The 19,911-nt window shown below is 45.3% G+C and overlaps 3 protein-coding genes across 4 annotated transcripts; 1 reads left to right on the top strand and 2 right to left on the bottom strand.

Annotated features, from left to right (window-relative positions):
• Window positions 1-348: 348 nt before the first annotated feature.
• On the bottom strand, window positions 349-3,178 carry LOC6506773 (cationic amino acid transporter 4). The gene is made up of 2 exons (XM_001957231.4): window positions 2,869-3,178; window positions 349-2,412 (listed from the first exon to the last, which is right to left on the bottom strand). The coding sequence occupies exons 1-2, from the start codon at window positions 3,008-3,010 to the stop codon at window positions 533-535; spliced, it is 2,022 nt and encodes a 673-aa protein (XP_001957267.2). The 5' UTR covers window positions 3,011-3,178; the 3' UTR covers window positions 349-532.
• Window positions 3,179-6,684: 3,506 nt separating this feature from the next.
• On the top strand, window positions 6,685-18,069 carry LOC6507942 (mucin-2). Of its 2 annotated transcripts, none has more exons than XM_001957232.4 (4): window positions 6,685-7,674; window positions 10,604-10,670; window positions 10,742-10,986; window positions 11,066-18,069. In XM_001957232.4, the coding sequence occupies exons 2-4, from the start codon at window positions 10,629-10,631 to the stop codon at window positions 17,952-17,954; spliced, it is 7,176 nt and encodes a 2,391-aa protein (XP_001957268.1). In that variant the 5' UTR covers window positions 6,685-7,674; window positions 10,604-10,628; the 3' UTR covers window positions 17,955-18,069. The 2 variants fall into 2 exon arrangements, with proteins under 2 accessions (XP_001957268.1, XP_044570864.1); XM_044714929.1 differs by lacking the exon at window positions 6,685-7,674 and adding an exon at window positions 10,329-10,344.
• Window positions 18,070-18,134: 65 nt separating this feature from the next.
• Window positions 18,135-19,887, bottom strand: LOC6506771 (dipeptidase 3). The gene is made up of 3 exons (XM_001957235.4): window positions 18,877-19,887; window positions 18,641-18,816; window positions 18,135-18,580 (listed from the first exon to the last, which is right to left on the bottom strand). Exons 1-3 carry the CDS (start codon window positions 19,708-19,710, stop codon window positions 18,235-18,237), a joined length of 1,356 nt encoding a protein of 451 aa, XP_001957271.1. The 5' UTR covers window positions 19,711-19,887; the 3' UTR covers window positions 18,135-18,234.
• Window positions 19,888-19,911: the final 24 nt, after the last annotated feature.

Genomic DNA, 19,911 nt, shown 5'->3' with positions numbered 1-19,911 from the left:
ATCGTAAAAAATAGGATTCAACTGTACACTGTACTCTGATATCGTTAAGAAAGTACAGCCGCCTGGAAAGGTGATCTGCCATTTGAAATAAAACTATTCTCTGTTAGTTGTATACACGATTTAATATAATTTCGAATATATATATATATTATTGTATATGCTTATTTACACAGTTATAAATATATATTTAGGTATTTTGAGACATGTACTATGCTTTAACAAATGCCGAGTGTGCATAACTTTAAATACATATAATTATTTGTACGCTTGCGATATACATATATAATAGATATATCTAATATATTTTATATATTTAATACACAATTTCTGCCATCTTTCTTTGGAATAATTCACAGTAGACAACTATGCTATTTTGTGGTAAAAGGTACTCTGCCATAATAGTTACTCGTTTTCCTCGATCATAAGTTCTGTGGAATATGTCTCGTTCAACGTTGGGATTTAGGAATGCAAAGAATTGATTAAGTATCGAGATTGGTTGGTAGGTAGTCTGTTTCTGGGAAGCCTAGGAAGCTTAGGAGTATCCGGTTGTCTCATTTTCGCTCTCCTCTACAATTGACTTCTTGTCCTCCGGTCGGCTGCGACCCGTGAACCTCTCGAAGATGGTGTGCTTGTTTGTGGTGCTAGTGGTGCCCTTTTTGCCGTTTGTCCCCTTGAAGGAGCCCCACGCCATCTTGCCGGCTTCGGAGGTGGTCATAAGGATGGAGTACGAGGAGCAGACCTCGCCCTCCTTGCTGTTTCGAATGCCGTACAGGAAGTAGACTACCATGCCGATGCAAACCCAGACAAAGAATCGTACCCAGGTCACCGCATCGAGGTGAACCATCAGCAGGATGTTGCAGAAAATTCCTAGGGCGGGCACGAACGGAACCAGAGGCACCTTGAAGACCAATCCTCGGGTGTTTTGGTTGTGGACAGCTATTACCGCCACACAGGTGCTGGCGGCGAAGATGATGAATCCGTAGATGAGCAGGGCCCACCAAGTGCCGGTGTACAGTTGCGTCCATGAAACCTTCAGCTCCACACAGATGGCGAAGCTTAGAAATATGAAGAGGACCACGGCCACGGACACCACAGACCCGGGCTCGAAGCGTCCCAGCAGAGGCTCCAGGCACCTGAACTGGGACTTGAGGCGCCCGGCCAGGACCTCCTCGATCATCTCGCTGGTGGGCGAGGAGGTGTCAATACTGGACTGCGACACCACATCCTCGTCGTCATCGTCGTCGTCATCATCCGGACTGGTTGTCACTGCCGGCACTCGAATGGTGGTGATCCTCTCCATCGGCCTGTAGCGCAGGATGATCACGCTGGCCGAGACGATGGTGTAGGCCAGCAGTGTGCCGATCGACATGAACTCTACCAGCTTGGCCAGGTCGAAGACCAGGGCCAGGCAGGCACTGAGCAGTCCGGAAACCACCAGATTCAGCAGGGGCACCTGAGTGGTGGAGTTAATCTTGCCGAAGCAGCTAAAGAGCAGTCCGTCGGAGGCCATGGCGTACATGCACCGGGGAAGAGCGAACAGAGATCCCAGCAGTGTTGTAGTCATCCCGCAAAGAGCTCCGATTGAGATCAGGTACTTGGCCCAGGACAGATTCAGCTGGCCAAACGCCTCCGGCAGGGAAGCAGCGGGATTGATCTCGCTGATGGGTATCATCAGAGTCAGAGCCGCACTCACCAGGATGTAGCCGATAGTCACCACAAAAAGGGACAGCACCGTAGCGATGGGTATGGAAACGGCCGGGTTCTTCGCCTCCTCGCCGGATGTGGCAATCGAATCGAATCCAACGAAGGCGTAGAAACAAGTGGCCGCTCCGGCAATAACTCCTCCGATGCCGTACGGCAGGAATCCGCCCTCTGACTCCGACCAGTTCTTGGTGTCCGCGTACCAGAAGCCCACGCTGATGACCAGTATCATGACGGCTATGTTAACCAGAGTCAGCAGACTGTTGAAGACCGCCGTGGCCTTTACTCCTCCGGCCAGGGCCGCTGCATAGACGATGCACACCACAAAGGCCAGGACATCGGGATACTGGGCCAAGCCGGGTTCCTGAATACCTCCCGTTAGCTCCAGGGTGGTGTTTCCAATCCATCCACCCAGCATGGAGTCCACATAGCCACTCCAAGCCCTAGCCACCGATGCGGCTCCCAGCATGTGCTCCAGCAGGATGTTCCAGCCGATGACGAAGGCCCAGAACTCGCCCATCGAGATGTACGTGTAGACATACGCCGATCCAGCCTTGGGCACCCTTGTCCCGAATTCCGCATAACAGAGGGCCGCCAGCATGGAAATAATGCCAGCAAGGACGAAGGACAGTATAATGCCGGGCCCAGCCATCTCCTTGGCCACTGTTCCGGTCAGCACATAGATGCCAGCTCCAACCATATGGCCTATGCCTGAGGGCAAGTGGTGTACGAAATTGGGGACGAAATTGGGGAAAAAAGTTATAAGTTAGAAAAATAGTAAATATTTTTTATAAGATAAATAAATATTAGTTTTTTAAGATCTTTTCTAAAACCCTTATAAGATTATTTAATTCAAAATGGAATACTTATAGGTATAATTTGAAAAAAAAATGTCTTTGAGGGGATAGGGACCCTATTTTATTTTGTGTACCCCAAAAATAATGATTTCTGGAATTATTAATTTTCCCAAAAACACATATTTTTAAAGAAAATTAAAATATTAGAACATTTATGAAAGCTTAAGTGTAATTAACATTTTTCCAAAGTCAACAAACGCCTTTAATCGTTAAGTACTGAATCTTGTATTACTAAAAATCCCATTAATGATAAGTAAGGCTTGAAGTTTAAGAGTTAAACCTAAAAAATACATATTCTATTATTAAATACCTAGAAGGGCGATGTCAAAGGTGTTGAGGCACCGATTCAGCGGCGTTTCCATGACGTCACTGGGCACCGACTTGGTGCGATTCATTTTGACACAAAGTCCCGACAATATGTGTCTGAGAATCGCACGTCTTGAGCTCGGCATCCTGGATATTCCGTTTGAAACCGATTCCAAAGGTATAAAGGCCTTGAAGACAATCGATTGGGATTGAAATTACAAAAAATAAATACTATTTATCAAATATTGTGCGGCACTTTCGACACTTTCACTTGTTGTACACGAACAGCTGTGACAGTATCGATTTTTGCATCCATTTGGAAAGCTCCATGGCTAACTTTCAGAATGTTTACCCAAGGGAAGGAGCAGCTTTTTTCTAGGAGCTTTTTTTAAAGTGCCATTAACTAGAAAATCCATAGAATACAAAAATTATTTTATTTTAGACACGACCTTAACAACTTTTTGCAGTATTCATGTGAAACACTTTGACCTCCACCGAAGGCTATATCTTTGATAAACATCATCCGATTCCTAAGCGGAATACTTTAAAAGATACATAGATAAATTCTCCACCAATCTGCATCAAAATCTGGGAACAAAATATTTTTTCAATTTTTTTCAAAATTTTCTGGGCTATCCCCTTTAAAATGTGGAAAGTGCATGGGGAGCTCATTATGACCCACTGCGACAGCCATATCTTGGCCAATATTTGTCCGATTCTTGAGCGGATTAGCTTAAATGATTCGTAGATCGATTCTCCACCAATCTGCATCAAAATCTGGAAACAAAATATTTTTTCAATTTTTTTCAAAATTTTCTGGGCCATCCCCTTTAATATGTGGAAAGTGCATGGGGAGCACATTATGACCCCCTGCGACAGCCATATCTTGGCCAATATTTGTCCGATTCTTGAGCGGATTACCTTAAATGATTCGTAGATCGATTCTCCACCAATCTGCATCAAAATCTGGAAACAAAATATTTTTTCAATTGTTTTCAAAATTTTCTGGGCCATCCCCTTTAAAATGTGGAAAGTGCATGGGGAGCACATTATGACCCCCTGCGACAGCCATATCTTGGCCAATATTTGTCCGATTCTTGAGCGGATTACCTTAAATGATTCGTAGATCGATTCTCCACCAATATGCATCAAAATCTGGAAACAAAATATTTTTTCAATTTTTTTCAAAATTTTCTGGGCCATCCCCTTTAAAATGTGGAAAGTGCATGGGGAGCTCATTATGACCCACTGCGACAGCCATATCTTGACCAATATTTGTCCGATTCTTGAGCGGATTACCTTAAATGATTCGTAGATCGATTCTCCACCAATCTGCATCAAAATCTGGAAACAAAATATTTTTTCAATTTTTTTCAAAATTTTCTGGGCCATCCCCTTTAATATGTGGAAAGTGCATGGGGAGCACATTATGACCCACTGCGACAGCCATATCTTGGCCAATATTTGTCCGATTCTTGAGCGGATTACCTTAAATGATTCGTAGATCGATTCTCCACCAATCTGCATCAAAATCTGGAAACAAAATATTTTTTCAATTTTTTTCAAAATTTTCTGGGCCATCTTCTTTAAAATGTGGAAAGTGCATGGGGAGCACATTATGACCCACTGCGACAGCCATATCTTGGCCAATATTTGTCCGATTCTTGAGCGGATTACCTTAAATGATTCGTAGATTGATTCTCCACCAATCTGCATCAAAATCTGGAAACAAAATATTTTTTCAATTTTTTTCAACATTTTCTGGGCCATCCCCTTTAATATGTGGAAAGTGCATGGGGAGCACATTATGACCCACTGCGACAGCCATATCTTGGCCAATATTTGTCCGATTCTTGAGCGGATTACCTTAAATGATTCGTAGATTGATTCTCCACCAATCTGCATCAAAATCTGGAAACAAAATATTTTTTCAATTTTTTTCAAAATTTTCTGGGCCATCCCCTTCAAAATGCGAAAAGTGCATGGGGAGCACATTATGACCCACCATTTATCAAATTTTCGGGAGGGTATTTAGTCCCCTAAATCTGAAGAAAAATCTATCAACTAAAATCGTTCGACAATAGACAAGTAAATGTCTTCTGCTATGATGTTTTAAATGTAGTTTTAGCAAACAATGAGCGATAAAAAAGTGGATACTAATTTCAAAGAAAACATCGAAATAAAAACCGTAGACGTTGGATGCCCTTGAAGAAGGTTTAGTTGACTTCCTTCTGGAAGCTCCAAAGTATGCAATTTGTTTTGATTTCAAAATTGACAAAGGTAGCTTTAAACGAATACAAACAATGAAAACAAATTGCAGCATACTTGGCGTACTCTTTGGATCAAACTCCATTGATCACCTGTTTGTGTTTGTCTACAAAAACCGGAAATTAGATGGCCAAAGTAATTTTCTTTGATAAAATGACTGTTGTTGCAATATGGTTGCCATGGGCCAGTCCATTGATCAAGTTTTCTAAATGTGGACTTCCAGTTGACGGAATGCTGTTGACTGCTAATCATAATGAAAATTATAATTGAAAGTAATGATTATTACACCTTTATGTTTAAAATGATCAGAATTTCCAAGCATCTATTGATTTATAGGCGATCCAATCAATTTTTGTTATATGTCTTAAAAAATAATTTGCGTAGAACCGACAAACTTGATGATCGGAAATGCTTCTTTTCAGGCGTAACTCGTTTGTGTATTTTACGTAGTTTGGGATTGGAGTTTGGGAGTGATATTGGGGTATTTCTGTTGAAGACTTAGACGTCAAAAAGCAAGAAGATAGACATATAATTACTTGGTTGTATGCGAAGCACTAAAATTTATTTTATCCACCATTAAGGTGTGTCCCAGCTATGAAAACTTGTTGAATAGCAAGATATATTAACATTTGCAAATCTGTTTATTACAAACTTCATATACAGAATACATATGCTTATACTATCTGGCCAAAAAGGTTGGATATTTTGTCACACCCTTGGATGTGAGGCCCAAATAAAATTTTTTGGCAATATCCATTACTTTGGGATATTTATGCATATGTCCGAAAAAAAGCCTAATCAACTAAAATTCAATGAAATGTTTTGCAAAATATACTACATAATGATGAAAGAAATAAAAATTGCAGTCTAGGTTACGTGATGACTTAGTCGGTTGCTTTTATCGCGATACAATCGTGCATGCATTCGGCAAAAGGGAATTACCTTTGACGACATCCATCCATTCAAGCAACTAACCAACCAACCATCCATCCATCCATCCATCCATGCATCCGTCCCCGTATTCTTTTTGGCGCCCCGTTCCCATGGCGACAGCTTCGTCTCGATCCCCATCTCCATCTCTCGCCATGACCGTTGCCATTTGGCTAAAATCTATTGGCATCACGATGCGGACGCTGGGCTTCCAAAAACTTTGAATACTAATACCTGTTAGGGATGACCAGGCAGAGGCAGAGGCACCAGCTCTCAACCTGCCGCTTCTATACGCCGGTTGTAGTTGCATGACAACATCACCGTCCGTCGGTCCATCCCACTCCACCTTCACTCCACTCCGCCACACTTCACGGATGGGGTCGTTACAATGACGGATTTTGACTCTTTGGCCCTAAAAGCACACCGGCGAAGGTGCAGTTTTTCGGCTAAGCCCGAAATGTGCCAGTTGCGCGCGCGCTTGGGTCAAGTCAGCCAAGTCAGTGGCTGAGACGCCGGCTAAGATGTGGATGCTGCAGATGCTCACGCGTCCGCTCTGCCCACGAACTCCAAATGAATGAATGAAAAAATTAATAGGCTTCATCTAAAAGACTGTGGAATGCTCTTTTCAAAAGGGAGTTTCTTTTAAGAGATTTTAGAATCTTTTTTTTTAATAATATTTTATGATATTTTTAAAAACTATTAAGTTTAAATCATAAGTTTTAGTTTAAGTTTATTGTTCTGGTGGTTATTTTATATTCAATAAATGTGAAATTGCTTTTAAGCTATGAAATACCATATTACTCATACGACATGTTGTCCTGGCCGACTTAAAGTTGTTTGTCGAACATTACTAGAATATTTTTTTAGAAAAGTATACAAATTATGACCTCATATTTAAAGAGTGGACAATGTAAAAAATTATTACATTATCTCGAATATATATTTTTAATTTTTTAACTATTACAAAAGAACCACTTTCTCATCTCTAAACCTTTTAAAATTATATAATCTCACCTTTCGTTTTTAACAAAATTTCTATAATAAATCCGTACTTCCCAATCCTGTTTCCTAGTTAACGCAAAAAATTAATAATAATTAATCTTTTCACCAATCAACCTCTAACATTTTTAAAACAGAAGTTTAAAGACGTTATGGTTGACGTTTTATTTTTTGTGGGATTTTGAGATATTTAGAATATAATAAATCTTAATCGGAATTGTTATTTAATCTTTTGCCACAGAATAAATTTAGTCAACTGGCCAATAAATCGTAATACCCATGTCCCGTTCAGTGTGCGTGTATAAAACACCACGAGCAACGTAAAATAAACAACAATATATGTACAGGTATAAGCTACTAGCATTGGTGTTTTTGTTGTCGTTTTTTTGTTGCTTTTTCTTCAGTTTTTTTTATTTTTTTTGTTAGTGTTTTATTTTACTTGCTGCGGCTTTGGTTTTTGAGGCAATATCCAAAACGATTTTTGTTAACTCATACGCCGTGTGTGTATATAAACGAAGACGAGTCTCTTAAGCTTTTAGTGCGGCAACGTCCACTTCGGCTGCTGCATCCCAGCGATTTTTCCCCCTCAAGCAAAAGTCCACAAGCCAGTGCAGTAAGTCCAGTGATAACCAATCAATTGGTCAAAATTGTCCAAAAACTAAGCGAATACCATTTGAGTGCATTTTGATGGGTCTCAGATCAAGTGCTGCTAATTAAAACGATCTTAAAGTGAACCAAGTTAAAATATTACTTAGTGTGTAGTGATATTGGTTTATAAAAAAATAAAAAAAAAGTATAAAATATTGTTGAAGAAAGAAATGTAAAAATTAAGAAATCACATAACCAGACAACTGACCAACCCACGCAAAATGACCTTGCTTGTAAAATTAGCCGGGTCAACTGACTTGCGATTTTAACAAAAAACATGTATATTTATTCAAAATGGAATGCCTGTGATGAAAGTAATAATTCCAAGACATTGTAAAAAAAAAACTTTATGGGATTTCTTGATGAGTATTACTAAAATAAAAGCATTTCAACATGGAGATCGGGTTAAACCCGATCTACGGATTAAAGACCTTCACGGATATTCTAACTGCGTATTGTTTTTTGTTTACTGGAACAAATTATCTTCGGAGAAGATCAATTGATTTGATCATTTCGGGATTATTAAATATTATTCTTTTTGTAAATTTGTTTATTCGTTTTTGTTTGTAATTATTTAGAGCCGAAACAAGTTTCACAGATCCGGTGTGCCAGAACACAATGTCATTTGCATAAGTCAATAATTGTTAACTGTATTTCATTTGGCTAAGTACCCTGAAATTTTAACGGAGACACCTGCAAACGGCATATTATTATTGCATACATTTTATAATTTGCTACTCTCCAGTACGAATAACGTCAGTAAAAAATTCAAATTAGATTGCATTTAACAAACAAGCCTATTTTAAAATGTGTGATCAGCGCCGGCTTACCATATCAGCAAGTCTTGGCCAAAATTGGCCATAAAACAAATCAAGATGTGACCATAAAAGATAGCCACAATCCGAGATAGCCGCATTTCACCAATTTGTCAATGAATTAAATCCAAAATTGAAACGATTATGAGAACCATGGAGCTGCATAATCAATCTTCGTTCGATCGTTAGCCGGATCATTCATGGCATTAGGCCATCTTATTTAGTAGACACCTGTATGGTAACATACAATACATCCAATACGTACGAAAATACGTGCCTATGCATATTGATATTGATAGTGAGCCTCCGGAGTCCGGACTAATCACCTGCTCGCCGTGATTAATACGAAGAAATACGCCTATGCGAGATGCTACGAAATGTCAAAAGTTCAGGGTGAAGCCATCAATGTCCAAGCCGTTTTTATTAACTCTCTGAAACGTTGGCCAATACAATTGAATATGATTGTTTATTTTAAAGCCGCGGGCGGGACTATTCCACCGCCAACTATTCTCCTTCTATCTTTCAATTTCGACACCGAATTTCGCAGCATCGTAGTAAATGGCTTTTCAAATTATAATTGACCAATTAAAGTTCCTTTAAAAATATGAATAACTGCATGTCTTCAACATAAATTTACTTAAAACCAAATAAGCCATTAATGATTTTGTTTTTGAATTTAAATAAATGACCTGCTAATTTGGAGCTGGAAAATAACTATATCAAGATAACTGGCGAACATTAAAAAATGGTGTATGCTGGTTTTCAAGACCAATTTTTTGACATAGTGAACCAATTTTTATAAAATTGATCATAATTATACAGTCATAGGTGAGGAGGAAAAAAAACCTGCAAACTGAGACATACGAGCCACCGAAACCCACAAAAAATTGGGTCGTCGCAGATTAAGGCGAACGAAAGGCAGGGTCCGAGAGAAATAACATATTAATCGCGTTGAATATGAATCGGATGTAGTATGAATGGGGGGAGTGTTTCATCATAATCTATGCTACCTCTTGCTAAATTTAATAGGTTGTTTTATACATACATCTGGCGACCGAGACGAATTTTATTTGCAGAAATTATACGCCAAGACCTGCAATCTGGGATGTATAATACATGAAGTCTATTTAATAATTAAATTAATTGTAAAAGGTTGGGTTAAAAGATAACTGAACTACATTTAACAGAGTTATTGAATTTAAAAGCTAAAATAATTATATTTTATTGTTAAAGACAAAACATTATTTAAAAATTACGTAAAATTCAAAAAAGAACAAATAGAAATCTTCACACGCAAATCATCCGTAATCAAAAGGTACTTTTAACGTCTCGTTAGCCTAATGCTTGGAATAACCTAGACAAAAGGGGGCACAATGAACACAAAAATATAAAAAAAAATCACCTAATCATCCGGGCTAACATCTTTCGAGAGAAAAACAAACCACACAAGCCATCAAATTGCAGAAGCCAATGCCACACAAAAGGCACCAAATCGAAGCCCCCCTTTTATCAACTGCGGCTAAGCAAATATAGGCGTTTGGTGTTCGTCACTAACATATTTGCTTTGCCAGCTACTACTCCCTTTTGCTATATGTGTGTTTGTGTGTTTTGAATTTATGGATTTTGAAATCGGCAGCTTTTTTCTTTTTAAAGGTTAGTTGTATTATTTAAAAACGCAAACCCGTTTTCGAGTCGCAGTCGGTGCAGCACCCTCCGTTCACCGTGCAAAAGAGGTCCGGCTCGACTTGGCTCGTGCAAATACTCAACGGCATGCACTCAACCGTAATTAGCGATAAAGAAGATCTTACCTCATCTGGGAGGTAGGAGAGATCTGGTCTGATGTTGACTACTATTCAGACATCTGATTTTATTAATTTGAGCATCTGTCTTTGAGATAAGCCCATGGGTTGGCCTTAGATACCTCAATACCATAACAAAAACATTATCTAATTGGCCATAAATTTAAAGCCGTTTTATGCTCATCTGTAAAATGGAAAATTAAATCAAATGTCTGCCAATAAAGCTGCATTTTATTATTGAATATTTTATAATTCAACTTGAATCATTGCTATCTTACAGAGACAGGACTTAAAATAAAATAATCATGGTCAGATTCGGCCACCTTTTCGTGTGGGCCTTGCTTTTGGTATGTCCGATCATCTGTACTTATCTAGAAATCATACAGTTTATGGTTATTATTTTGAAATAACATTTAAGGTCATTACTACGGGCACTGATCTGAGCGGCGATGACACTCTCAACGACATTCTGAGCGGTCTTGAGTTTGATGACGACTCCTCCTCGACCAGATTAATCCGCGACACCTCGTTCTCGGCGAGAAACATTGAGAAGATCGATGTGAAATGCGACCAAGGTAATGGCATGTTGGTGGAGGTGCAGTTCTCGGAGAACTTCGAAGGAGTCATCTACAGTCAGGGGTACTACAATGACCCCAAATGCAAGTATGTTTTAAAAAAAGACTTCATTAACTGATAGTTTCTTAATTCATTTTTAATTTATAATTAATAATTTATTAATTAGCTATGTCAAGGGTGATAAAGCTGGCCGCAGCTTCACATTCTCAGTGCCATATGATGGATGCGGCAGCAAGCCCTCGTGCTCCGTGTGCGCCTCCATCGAGAACATCCTGATCATCCAGGACGACAGGGACATTCAGAACAGCTATGATGTAGCCAGGAAGATATCCTGCAGCCGCGGCGATGAAAAGGAGAAGACGGTGTACTTCAAGCCGTTCGTTGTGGACATGTTGGAGGTTATTTCCGTGGACACTCCCAGCGGTCCGGTGGAGTGCTGGATGGAGATCGGCACCGGAACTCCTCCCAATGTCAGACCCATTCAGGGCACTCTGACCCTCGGCACGGACGTTACCTTCACAATCAACGTCAAGCACTCGGAACAGGCCTGGGACGTGAATATACTGCAGTGTTATGCCTCGGATGACATGGATTTCGAGGCCAGAACCACGAAACGATTGCAACTCTCGGACAAGAGGGGGTGCTCCATAAAGGAGAAAATATTCGGAGAGTGGAGGAAGTACGAGGCGCCGTCCAGTCTTACCTCCACCTACTACAACACCCTCAAGGCGTTCCGATTCCCCGATCGCTCCCAGGTGTATCTGAAGTGCGATATCGAGCTCTGCAACGGTGCCTGCAAGAGAGATTATTCCTGCGGAAGCCTGCAGACTGGGCCATGCACCGAAGGCTCCACCGATCCCCAGTGCCTTCAGGATCACTTAATTTCATCGAAGGTGACAACCCAAAAACCCCGCTGCTATCCTGGTTCCCGAGATCCAGAATGCCAACGAGCTACTACCCTGCCACCGACCACAATCAGGATACCCATTGCGTCAACGTTTGCTCCCAAGCCGCGATGCTATCCTGGTTCCCGGGATCCAAGCTGTGTTGGCACCCAGCCCACACCTAGACCGCGGTGTAGTCCTGGTTCCAATGATCCGGAATGTCAGCCGGCAACTTACCTTCCCCCAACAACTAGAAGAACTCCGATTACCACACAAAAGCCAAGGTGTTATCCAGGCTCTACCGATCCCGATTGCCAGCCCGCAACCTATCTTCCCCCAACAACGAGAAGGACGCCCGCTACTACACCTCGGCCGAGGTGTTTCCCCGGATCTCCTGATCCTGCCTGTTCACCAGTCACTAGAGCTCCATTGACTACACCCAGACCAAGGTGTTACCCCGGATCTCCTGACCCAGAATGTCAACCTAAGACAAGGCCTCCTGTCACCACGTCGAAGCCTAGATGTTACCCAGGGTCTACAGACAGCCGTTGTCCACAAATCGTGACAGTGCCTACATCAAAGCAGGAACCCAAGTCCACTTGCTACCCAGGATCCAATGATCCTGATTGTCTCAACTGCTATCCTGGTTCCCCTGATCCGAGATGCCCCAAGGTGGCCATTACTAAAAAGCCAGGATGTTATGAAGGATCTGATGATCCAAAATGCCAGCCAGCCACCTACTTACCGCCAACAACTCGCACACCGACAGTTGCTCCTAAGCCAAGATGCTACCCGGGATCAACGGATCCAAGCTGTCCACAACCAACTACAAGAACACCTTTAACAACATCTAGGCCACGATGCTATCCAGGATCAACGGATCCAAGTTGTCCCCAACCTACTACAAGGACACCCGTAACTACTTCGAAACCAAGGTGTTATCCGGGCTCCACTGATCCTGAATGCCAACCGGCGACTAGACCTCCAGCAACCACACCCAAGCCAAGGTGCTATCCAGGCTCTAACGATCCCGATTGCCAGCCCGCAACCTATCTTCCGCCAACAACGAGACGAACTCCAATAACTACACCAAAGCCAAGGTGTTACCCAGGATCTCCCGATCCGACCTGTTCACCCGTTACCCGACCACCGTTGACCACTTCAAGGCCAAGGTGTTACCCAGGATCTCCTGACCCCGAGTGTCAACCAAAAACAAGACGTCCTGTGACTACATCAAAACCAAGATGCTATCCAGGCTCCAGTGATCCTGAATGTCAGCCCGCGACAAGACCTCCAGCAACAACACCAAAGCCGAGGTGCTATCCTGGTTCTAATGATCCCGAGTGCCTTAACTGCTATCCTGGTTCCCCTGATCCAAGATGTCCCAAAGTGCCTACCACCAAAAAAGCAGGATGTTACGAAGGTTCAGACGATCCCAGGTGCCAGCCTGCCACCTATTTGCCACCAACTACTCGCGCACCGACTAGTGCGCCTAAGCCAAGATGTTATCCCGGATCAACGGACCCAAGCTGCCCTCAACCAACTACAAGGACACCTTTGACAACATCTAGGCCACGTTGCTACCCAGGATCTACGGATCCTAGCTGTCCACAACCAACTACAAGGACACCTTTGACAACATCTAAGCCGAGATGCTACCCAGGATCCACGGACCCAAGCTGTCCACAACCAACCACACGGACCCCTGTTACTACAGCCAAGCCCAGGTGCTATCCGGGCTCACCTGATCCTGAGTGCCAGCCCCTAACAACACCAAAGCCTAGGTGTTATCCAGGTTCCAATGACCCAGATTGCCAGCCCGCAACGTATCTTCCACCTACGACAAGAAGGACGACAATCCCCCCAACTAGGCCAAGGTGCTATCCAGGATCAAGTGATCCTGCCTGTCCAACAGTAACAAGACCTCCATTGACTACTTCAAAGCCCAGGTGCTATCCCGGATCAACAGATCCGAGCTGTCCACAACCAACTACAAGAACACCTTTGACAACATCTAGGCCAAGGTGCTACCCAGGGTCAACGGATCCAAGCTGTCCACAACCAACTACAAGGACGCCTGCCACTACTTCCAAGCCAAGGTGCTATCCAGGATCGACCGATCCCGACTGCCAGCCCGCAACCTATCTTCCCCCAACAACGAGACGTACTCCAGTTACTACTCCTAAGCCAAGATGTTATCCGGGATCTCCTGATCCAGAATGTCAACCTAAAACAAGACCGCCTGTGACTACATCTAAGCCTAGGTGCTACCCGGGGTCGACAGACAGTCGTTGCCCACAAATCGTGACAGTTCCTCCCACAAAGCAGGAACCAAAGTCAGCTTGCTACCCAGGATCGAAGGACCCTGAGTGCCTTAACTGCTATCCTGGTTCTCCTGATCCAAGATGTCCAAAGGTGCCTACCACCAAAAAGGCAGGATGCTACGAGGGATCTGACGACCCCAGATGCCAGCCTGCCACATACTTGCCACCGACTACTCGTACACCGACTAGTGCGCCTAAGCCAAGATGTTACCCCGGATCAACGGACCCAAGCTGTCCTCAACCAACTACAAGGACACCTTTGACAACATCTAGACCACGATGCTACCCAGGATCAACAGATCCAAGCTGTCCACAACCAACTACAAAGGCACCCGTAACTACTTCAAAGCCAAGGTGTTATCCGGGAACAACAGATCCCAGCTGTCCACAGCCAACGACAAGGACACCTTTGACAACTTCGAAGCCCAGGTGCTATCCAGGCTCAAGAGATCCCAGTTGCCAACCAGCGACATACTCTCCACCGACTTCTAAATCTCTCATAACAACCTCTAGGCCAAGGTGCTACCCCGGCTCAGACGATCCGGAATGCCAGCCAGCAACGTACCTTCCTCCAACCACAAGAGTACCCGTAACGACATCGAAACCAAACTGTTATCCCGGATCCACGGATAGTCGCTGCCCGCAAAAACCTCCGACAACACCAAGGCCCAGATGTTATCCCGGATCACCTGATCCAGAATGCCAGCCGGCAACATACCTCCCACCGACAACTAGAAGAACCACTGTGGCGACGAGCAGGCCACGTTGCTATCCTGGCTCCACTGATCCAGATTGCCAACCAGCCACATATTCTCCCCCCACTACGAGAACTCCGGTGACCACTTCTAAGCCAAATTGTTATCCCGGATCCACAGATAGGCGCTGTCCTCAGATCCCAGTGACTACGCCGAGGCCTAGATGCTATCCTGGATCGTCGGACCCGAGCTGCCAACCTGCCACATATTCTCCCCCCACGACAAGAACGCCTGTGACTACTTCCAAGCCGAATTGTTATCCAGGTTCCACCGACAAACGTTGCCCCCAGGTCCCAGTAACGACCCAGAGGCCGAGATGTTATCCGGGCTCACCTGATCCAGAATGTCAGCCCGCCACTTATCTTCCGCCAACAACTAAAGTAACTACAAGAACTCCTGTGACTACTACCAAGCCGAACTGCTATCCTGGTTCCACAGACAAGCGTTGCCCGCAGATTCCGGTGACAACTGAAAGGCCAAAGTCTGCTTGTTATCCAGGATCACAGGATCCGGAATGCCTCAACTGCTACCCTGGCTCCCCAGACCCTAGATGTCCCAAAGTTCCGACCACCAAGAAAGCTGGATGTTTCGATGGATCGGATGATCCTAGGTGTCAGCCGGCAACATACTTGCCGCCTGTAACCCACCGCACTCCTACTCCCGCTCCGAAACCCAATTGCTATCCAGGATCAACTGATCCACGTTGCCCACAAACAACAACTAGAAGGATTCCAATCACAACTGCAAAGCCAAGGTGTTACCCAGGATCACCAGATCCGGACTGTCAACCGGCAACTACTAGGGCACCAGTTACCACCTTGAGGCCGAGATGTTATCCTGGCTCGAGTGATCCTGAATGTCAGCCGGCCACGACAAGGATCCCGGTGACTACTTCCAAGCCAAATTGCTATCCAGGATCCACGGATAGTCGCTGTCCACAGATACCATTAACCACTCCAAGGCCTAGGTGTTATCCTGGATCCCCGGATCCCAGCTGCCAGCCTGCCACTTATCTGCCTCCAACAACGTCACGTCCGGTTCCTACTGTCCCAACAACTAGGGCACCAGTGACGACTTTAAGGCCCAAGTGCTATCCGGGATCAAACGATCTGGAATGCCAGCTTATCCCCACAAGAAAACCTGAAACCACATCCAAGCCAAACTGCTACCCAGGCTCCACAGATAGGCGTTGTCCCCAAGTGCCTGTTACGACCCTAAAGCCTAGGTGTTATCCTGGATCACCGGATCCCAGCTGCCAGCCCGCCACTTACCTTCCACCCACAACATCGCGTCCAGTTCCTACTCTAGCAACAACTAGAATACCAGTGACTACCGTGAGACCGCGGTGCTATCCGGGCTCAAGCGATCCGGAATGTCAGCCAGCCACGACAAGAATTCCAGTGACCACATCGAAGCCGAATTGCTATCCTGGTTCCAACGATAGCCGCTGCCCCCAGGTTCCAATAACGACTCAAAGGCCCAGATGTTATCCTGGCTCTACTGATCCGGAATGTCAGCCCGCCACTTACCTCCCACCGACAACTAGAAGAACAACTGTTCCAACGAGTAAGCCACGATGCTACCCTGGCTCTGATGATCCCGCGTGCCAACCTGCCACGTATTCTCCCCCCACGACGAGAACGCCCGTGACGACTTCCAAACCCAATTGCTACCCCGGTTCCACTGACAGTCGGTGCCCGCAGATTCCGCTGACAACCGAAAAACCCAAGTCCGCGTGCTATCCGGGTTCCTCAGATCCGGAATGTCTAAACTGCTATCCTGGCTCCCCGGATCCTAGGTGTCCAAAAGTTCCGACCACTAGGAAAGCGGGATGTTTCGAGGGCTCAGATGATCCCAGATGTCAGCCTGCCACTTACTTGCCTCCTGCCACCCACCGCACTCCTACTCCCGCTCCGAAACCGAACTGCTATCCAGGATCACCAGATCCTCGTTGCCCACAAACCCCGACAACTAGGATCCCAGTTACAACTGCAAGGCCTAGGTGTTATCCAGGATCACCAGATCCGGAATGTCAACCGGCAACCACTAGGGCACCAGTTACCACCTTGAGAACGAGATGTTATCCTGGCTCGAGTGACCCTGAATGTCAGCCGGCTACGACAAGGATTCCGGTGACTACTTCCAAGCCAAATTGTTATCCCGGATCCACGGATAGTCGCTGTCCACAGATACCAGTAACCACTCCAAGGCCTAGGTGTTACCCTGGATCACCGGATCCCAGCTGCCAGCCTGCCACTTATCTGCCTCCAACAACGTCACGTCCGGTTCCCACTCTCCCAACAACCAGAGCACCAGTGACTACTCAAAGGCCGAGGTGTTATCCGGGATCAAGTGACCCAGAGTGTCAGCCTGCCGCGACCAGGGCACCTATTACTACTCCCAAGCCAAACTGTTACCCAGGCTCCTCAGATCCGCGCTGCCCGTCGGTCCCAGTGACGACACCAAGGCCAAGATGTTATCCCGGTTCAACGGATCCGGATTGTCAGCCTGCCACTTACACCCCGCCGACAACGAGAGTGCCATTAACCACCTCTAGACCACGTTGTTATCTGGGATCGAATGATCCCTCTTGCCAGCCAGCCACCTATCTGCCACCGACAGCAGCACGCCCTCCGATTACATCGGCCAAACCAAGGTGCTATCCGGGATCCAACGAACCCGGGTGCCAGATACCAACGACCAGGACGCCCGTTGTGGAAACGACACCGGTTTACTGTTACCCAGGTTCTATTGATCCTCGTTGCCCCGATTCCGGCTACAGGGGCACCAGTCGCATCCCGGCCACCTATCTCCCACCGTTGAGTGACCCGGGCTACGACAGGACTATCCGCAATGCGAAGACCTCCTTCTTCAAGGAAATCAACCACCTAGCCTTAACGGACAACAATGTGTTCGAACTGGAGGATGACGACGAGGTGTCGTCGAGGGTGAAGCGTGAGCTGAGTTTCGAGGACGAGAGCGAGGACCTCCTCTCCAAGAGAATCATGAAGCGCGAGTTCAACGAACAGCCATCAGAGCAAGAAGTGATTTCCCTGACCCTCGGAGTCAGGATGGGCATCAGTGTAAAATAAGTCGATGGAGTTCTAGTAGCCGTTAAGCTTAAAAATATTATATAATATCATCATACGCCGATATGTATTTACCTAGAATGATATTCATTAAATATAATCCTATGTACAAATTAGAGATCTGCCTACACTGACTCTCTCCAGGATTAGTGGGCTATTTTTTATGATTTCTGTTTCGGAATCTATTTTTTTTATGCAACGGGGTTGTACTTTAATTAATTTAATTAAATATTTCTGTAATTACATTAGAACAAACGCTTGAGCTAAATGATGCAACTTGGTCTTAAGATTCCGGATATCGGCAGTAGGAATTGCTTTCGATGGACTCATGTGGTATCCACTCTTCGTACAACGGCAGCCGGTTCTTCAAAGTCTCGATTTCGCGCAGAATTCTCATGACATTTCCGCCCACCAGCTTCTTGATGGCCGCATTGCCCCACACTCTGTCCCTCGCCAGTTCGGCCAAAAGCAGGGCATAGCTTTTGGGTGCCCCACCTAGACCGATGTGATCCACTCCAGCCACCTTGCGTACATAGTTGATGGCAGTGATGGCCTCCCGGACGCTCAGGGTCCGATCACCACAGCGCTCCAAGTTGAGCAAGATGACGCCCCCATTCTCCGGCAACAGGCTGCAATTAGAGATGATGTATCAACGGTTTAAAGGTATGATGGATGGAGAACAATCTCACCTGAGCACATGATCCGGAATGGAAGCTATATTGGTACTGTTGCACATGGATAGTGGAGTGGCATTGGTCAGAAGTACGGGGGCCTTGGCGGTTTTCAAGACTGCCAGCATTGCCGCTTCACTCAACATCGAAATCTCCACCAGCATTCCCAAGCGATTCATCTCGAAAAGCATTGTCTGCAACCGTCAGGAAAGTATGGTAACAGCTATAGAAATATAAGATCTTGATCCACCTACCTGTCCAAACTCGTTGAAGGAATTCGTTATGTTCTCCTCGACAAGATAATCGGGTCGCCGGATAGCCGCTGATGCCCACGGTGTGGTGCACTCCAGACTCGTGATAGACACAAATCGGGCACCCAGAAGGTAGATCGATCGGAGAACGGCGGTACTGGTCCCCAGGGCATGGCCACCACTGATGCCCATTAGAACTGCTACCTCGCCGCGAATGTGGGTCTGCTCCATCTCGTCGGCGGACTCCACGATATGTAGGGAATCTGTGGCAGCTGTGATCCGCTTGGCCTTGTCAATGCCCTCCAAAGTGAGCTGTACGGCATCCAAATATTGGGCTCCACAGGGCACTGCAATGGGCCAGAGTACAGCTCCGATGTGGTTCTGTCGCACCTCGAACAGATTGCTGCTGTTGAGGCTCATGGTGCTTGGCGGCTTCCAGGAGCCCTCAATCAGAGGCGACTCCGTCAGCAGGCGGCGGATGAAGGCAAGACGTGCCTCCAGGAGCGAGGAAGAACGCAGTTGTAGGGCCAACGGAATTCCTCCTGCCATAGCGATGCAAACGAGAACTAAACCAACGCCAAGTAAAATCTTTCGGCCACGCGATCTTTCAGGACGTTCCCCGGAGGACTCGCTGCAGGAGTCCTTCTTGGAACTGTACGATGGAATTCCTCCATTCGAGCATCTTATCTTTTCATTTCCCCCGCCGAACTTGGTAATCTCCGCGGGCAGTTCAATGTCCGCTATCTCTGTAAAGACAAAGCATTGTTGCTTGCAGTGGGGCTGGTGCTGGTGCAGAGGATGCACCTCCAGGAATTCACGATTCGGTACAGGATTCATGGCATTGCACGGGATGTCTTGCCAATTTTTTCGCGGAGATAATAGTCCAACGGATTTGTTTTTATTCAACAAGCTTGCACTGCAACTACAGCTTCAAACGAGTATAATATTGATTTTTAACGAATTCCCGCACGTCCTGAAATCTAACCATAATTCAAGCTCAAGGACATGCGCATTGTCCATTTCATTTCGTCAGTATGG

This window comes from Drosophila ananassae, chromosome 2R, assembly GCF_017639315.1.
Source record: "Drosophila ananassae strain 14024-0371.13 chromosome 2R, ASM1763931v2, whole genome shotgun sequence".
NCBI classification, from domain to species: Eukaryota; Metazoa; Arthropoda; class Insecta; order Diptera; family Drosophilidae; genus Drosophila; species Drosophila ananassae.
This window is presented reverse-complemented; position numbering and strand designations above follow the sequence as displayed.

What these genes read in the sequence shown, in the direction of transcription:
- LOC6506773 (XM_001957231.4), bottom strand. Translation starts at nt 3,010, where the DNA reads ATGCCGAGCTCAAGACGTGCGATTCTCAGACACATATTGTCGGGACTT. An exon ending in CTTTGACATCGCCCTTCTAG is followed by an intron (nt 2,413 to 2,868) that starts GTATTTAATAAT and finishes ACTTGCCCTCAG; the next exon opens with GCATAGGCCATATGGTTGGA.
- LOC6507942 (XM_001957232.4), top strand. Translation starts at nt 10,629, where the DNA reads ATGGTCAGATTCGGCCACCTTTTCGTGTGGGCCTTGCTTTTG. An exon ending in TCGTGTGGGCCTTGCTTTTG is followed by an intron (nt 10,671 to 10,741) that starts GTATGTCCGATC and finishes ATAACATTTAAG; the next exon opens with GTCATTACTACGGGCACTGA. An exon ending in TACAATGACCCCAAATGCAA is followed by an intron (nt 10,987 to 11,065) that starts GTATGTTTTAAA and finishes TTTATTAATTAG; the next exon opens with CTATGTCAAGGGTGATAAAG.
- LOC6506771 (XM_001957235.4), bottom strand. Translation starts at nt 19,710, where the DNA reads ATGAATCCTGTACCGAATCGTGAATTCCTGGAGGTGCATCCTCTGCAC. An exon ending in CCTTCAACGAGTTTGGACAG is followed by an intron (nt 18,817 to 18,876) that starts GTAGGTGGATCA and finishes TGACGGTTGCAG; the next exon opens with ACAATGCTTTTCGAGATGAA. An exon ending in ATTCCGGATCATGTGCTCAG is followed by an intron (nt 18,581 to 18,640) that starts GTGAGATTGTTC and finishes CTCTAATTGCAG; the next exon opens with CCTGTTGCCGGAGAATGGGG.